This window comes from Lathyrus oleraceus, chromosome 6 (genome assembly GCF_024323335.1).
Source record: "Lathyrus oleraceus cultivar Zhongwan6 chromosome 6, CAAS_Psat_ZW6_1.0, whole genome shotgun sequence".
Classification (NCBI taxonomy): Eukaryota; Viridiplantae; Streptophyta; class Magnoliopsida; order Fabales; family Fabaceae; genus Lathyrus; species Lathyrus oleraceus.
Genome location: NC_066584.1, coordinates 331,899,273 through 331,903,651, shown reverse-complemented (window position 1 = coordinate 331,903,651; position 4,379 = coordinate 331,899,273). Strand labels below are relative to the sequence as shown.

At 33.8% G+C, this 4,379-nt stretch overlaps 1 protein-coding gene across 2 annotated transcripts; it reads right to left on the bottom strand.

The window, feature by feature from the left end:
- Positions 1–1,491: 1,491 nt before the first annotated feature.
- LOC127097261 (high mobility group B protein 10) lies at positions 1,492–3,824 on the bottom strand. 2 transcript variants are annotated; one of them, XM_051035764.1, is made up of 7 exons: positions 3,754–3,824; positions 3,496–3,673; positions 3,100–3,175; positions 2,727–2,898; positions 2,482–2,592; positions 2,145–2,350; positions 1,492–2,073 (listed from the first exon to the last, which is right to left on the bottom strand). In XM_051035764.1, exons 2-7 carry the CDS (start codon positions 3,657–3,659, stop codon positions 1,789–1,791), a joined length of 1,014 nt encoding a protein of 337 aa, XP_050891721.1. In that variant the 5' UTR covers positions 3,660–3,673; positions 3,754–3,824; the 3' UTR covers positions 1,492–1,788. The 2 variants fall into 2 exon arrangements, with proteins under 2 accessions (XP_050891721.1, XP_050891722.1); XM_051035765.1 differs by having other exon boundaries at positions 3,496–3,666; positions 3,754–3,773.
- Positions 3,825–4,379: the final 555 nt, after the last annotated feature.

Genomic DNA, 4,379 nt, shown 5'->3' with positions numbered 1-4,379 from the left:
ATAATTCCCATAAGTGAGAGTTTGTACTTGTTGGTCTTATACGTTGAATTAATTATGAGCATAGTAGGAAATATGTTGAACAACTCCATGAAATCAGGATGAGTCTAATATATATGTCGAACAATTTCTCCATGCTCACGCATTTTATACATAGATACATAATGATCATCATCCAAAAGCTTCAGTAGTTGTTGCATTTCAGCTCTTGGACCTCGTTTTGTTGTTTTGGGCACAAACATTGTATACTTGCTTAATATTTGAGACATTATGAGGTCTCTTTCATTTCAAAGTTGCAAGTATGTTTTGAGGTTGAACCATGTTGAATGTCATGTCGGAAACAAGGTCTTTCTCTTCAAAATTAAAGCGACATACAATGGAATGACTTACTAACTTGTAACACAAATCATGATTATGTTTACCACAAACCACATTAAATGTCCATGTATTATTTGCCTATCTATGCAACTTAAAATGACACTCACATTTCCTCAAACTTGTGTCATCTTGTTTCAACTTTCGGATAGGTTTTTATACTTGTCACTTCTTTTACATCTTATTGTCACAAGTTTCAGTCTTCTATCAAAACCAGAATCTGACCTCCCAATCACAATGTCGAACCCCAAGTTCGTAGCCTCTGTGTGGATCCATTTGAGCATATGTTCACGAACAACAAACTCCTATTTATTTGTAAATTGTTTACCAACATCTACCTCGTCAGCAACCGATTTAACATCCATAAACACAATAGCTTTGGGTAGAACGTCATGTTCGACATCAACTGGTTTAACATCCATAAACACAATAACTTTGGGTACAACATCAGGGTACATCATTATTGCAACCAATAATAACGTAATCACCCTTCCATCGATACGGAGATTAACTTCCGTATTATTTTTTGGCAAAATAAGGATGCCTCAATTACGAAGTGTTTTTGTGTGATTTGAAGGTGTCTGAAAATTAATTTTCGTATTATTTCAAGAACATTTTCAGGTTTCCTAATGGTGGCTCATCACCCATAAGGATGAGAAGAGCAATCCCCAAATATTATTTATTCAAAAGATAAATATGAAGATACGTGGTTGGCACTTCGGGCTAGAGATCCTTTAAAAATTAAGTCCAATATATTTACTATTTTGGGTCAACAAAAAACTAGGCTGGTCCAATACTTATTTCGGGCCGTGTTAGCTAACTAGCAGCAGTGCTATAAGAGAGCGCTTAACTAGAATTTAATTTGAAACATGCATTTTGTCCCTATCATTGTCAACTACTCAGAGACAATTACCGGTTGCCATTGATCATATCTTCATCGAGTATATCATATATAAGTTTTCAAAATTTTATATGATTGCTCCTCTTTGCAGGAACAGGAAATGAAACAGTTCTTGTTGGAACTGTTTTTGCCGAGTGTTTTGATTGCTCTCTATTTATAGCTGCTCATAGTAACAAACTTGGAATTTGCATGTGTTAACCAGAAAGGTATAATTATAGTTAAACAGAAAGGTAGATTAGATTTCTACAAAGAAAATTGGCAACCATGCCAACAAAATTTTGCATTACAGCACAAGTCTTTGTAAGTTATATGCACATACTTGACTTCACTAGTGCAAAACATTGATGTCTATTCATCAAACTTGGTTGTTGCTGTTTCAAAACTATAAATGCAGCTTAGCTTGGTTTGAGTCACAAAAAGGGAAAGCACTTGATGCATTACAGGCAATAACATTGCCTCAAAAACCAAAAAAGACTTGCCCAATAACTAGTACAGTTATTTGGGTTCTCCGGTTGCTATCCAGTTAGCAAATCTACTGAACGATAAGCATCCAAATCAAATGGGAAGAAGGGATCCTTAGATGTCTTTTCTGTCATTTTAGAAGCCAGGTCCACTGCTGCATTGTTCACGAGAGGGTCATTTGCTTGAGGTTGCAAAGTTACACAGTAGTAGTCACCATTGCACAGATTAGGCTTCTTTCCATCCTTGTTAAGATCTTGAGTGCTCTTCTGTTTATTATATTCATTCATCATTGCTTCCTTCTTTTGTTCCTTTATCTTCTTGCTTTCTTCCAAATATGGCTACATAAAAAAGTACTTAGAACTTAGAAGTGGAAATTTCGAAGCGAAAACAATTTCATCATCTATTTTACCTGTTTATCAATGTCTGACAAGTTATTCCATCCATCAACAGCCACGCGCATGAGTGTTTTTCCATCTATATCCTGACGAGAAGCTTTTAATCGGGCACATTCCTGCTTGAGGAAAATTTGATATCCACTTCGTCCTATTGGAACACCTCGATTTTTCTTCTTTTCTTTGTCCTTTGATGGTGTTTGCAGGAGCACTTCAGGTATTGCTGCATAAGTAACAAACATGTGTGGGAACCTTAGTAAATTCAGTTACCAAATACAAACACTTGAGTGTGACCATTTTCATTCAATCAATGAACTAAGTTTTTGTCTCATGAGCATTCTAGATCCTTATAACCTGTCATTTTGAAAGGGTAGTCCTTGGAGATATTTGCCGCTGTTGGATAATCTCCATCATCCATTAGTTGGGATAAACTAGTGGTTGAGCTCTGTTTCCTTTTAGGTGAACCTTAAAAAGTTGAGGGTGTTGAGCAAAGAAAGTAGTATTCAATGTTAAACCACACGTGTTCAACTTAGTACGAAAATGCAAGAAAACATAATACAATGAAAGAAAGTAGAAATTGGTGAGTTAGATGAATAAACCTTTGGTGGTGGCAGATGGAGTTTGAGAAGCAGGAAACCTGTAGAAGTAAAATTTCTCAAATTTGTAAAGAAGATTTGCATAGAGCTTTTCAAGTTGAAGACATAATTTTGCATTGTTTCCTTCCAGTTTTAGAGCAGACACAATTTCACCCCATTTCTTTTCTTTACCAACCTAGAAACATTCCACAGAATCAATCCATTAAATTTGAACATCGGAAATAACTTAAGTCTCTATTAACAAATATAGACAGACACAACATATATTATATGGATTAATAAACTTAATGTGCAAATAAGTGAAAGCTACATATAATATATACACATGCATTAATGAGAAATTAACATATGAATACATACATAAAAAAAAAATTACCTGGTGATAACCTCCTCTTTTGGTGACCTCCAAGTAAAACTGGTACAAGTCTAAGCATGTTTCTCGGACATTCAAACTGCCAAGTAGAATCAAAACATTTCATAAAAAATTTATATATGTAATCATTTCATGTTTCATATTTCATTCACATCACCTTTTTCTCATTCTCTATACCAGAATAATAATATAAATACCGAAAATAACCCTCCATAACTATGTTATCAAGCACCCACACCTCAATCATGAACCAACACTAATACAACGACACTGATACACGCCTTATTTCAGAGGTATCAAGGTTACATAGCTAAACACACATGCAAATGCAAATGCAGAGTAAAAATAAATTAGGGTAAAGGGGAAAAAGAGAAGCAGAAATAGGAAATGAGTTAATACATGAGAGTGAAACCAGAGGAGTCCAAAAGGTCAGTGAGTTTGACGTAAAAGGTCTCTAAGTCATCAGGAGAAGAGTAGTGTTTAACATCAACATTGATGAGTTGGATATCTGGTGGTTGTTGTGATGAAACCATCGTCTTCAGCTCCTCTTTCTTGCCTTCCATGTTTGAGCTGCAAACTAACTAAACTCAATCAACTTTTTTCGTTTACTTTGTTTGAATGGACTCGATGAAATGGAGAACAATGGAAAATTGATACTTGCTTCCTCTGAGATAGCTATGCACACTTCCCCAGCAAACGTGCCACTCCTTTACATTTTCTCATTCTTTTATTGATGAAATGGAGAACAATGGAAAACACTTGTTTGAATTTATTTATTACCGTGCTAAAATAAATTTATTTAATATATGATATATTTAAATATATGTATAAATTTGAAAATTTTTAAAAAAATTAAGAAAAAAAATTATATTTGAAAAAATAAAATTCATCTTTTAATTAAAATAAATTGATATTAGACACGTGAAAAGAAAAATTAGTGGTTTGCATCATTGTTGAATGATATCTAATTTGATATAATATATAATATACTTAAATACACATGTCAATTTAAAATATATTATTTAATTTTAAAATGAACAATAATGATATAGAGAATTTTTTTTTTAAAATAATCACAAATTTTTAATTAAATCCCTAAATAATCTCTTTTTAAAAAAAATACCAAAATAACCACATTTTATAACTAATGCGCCAGCTGAACTGGCACATACAATAAAACTATAAAGGAGGCGCCAGTACCCTTGACGCATGCTCCCAATGGTGGGCAACCTAGGCGTCACATGCATTGGCGCATGCATAAAATGCATAGTATATGCGCTAAT

Bases quoted from the DNA above. Each gene is read 5' to 3' on its own strand.
- LOC127097261 (XM_051035764.1), bottom strand. From the start codon at position 3,659: ATGGAAGGCAAGAAAGAGGAGCTGAAGACGATGGTTTCATCACAACAA. The intron at 2,593-2,726 runs GTTTATTCATCT...CAACTTTTTAAG, and splicing joins TCCATCTGCCACCACCAAAG to GTTCACCTAAAAGGAAACAG. The intron at 2,351-2,481 runs GTTATAAGGATC...TTACTTATGCAG, and splicing joins CTACCCTTTCAAAATGACAG to CAATACCTGAAGTGCTCCTG.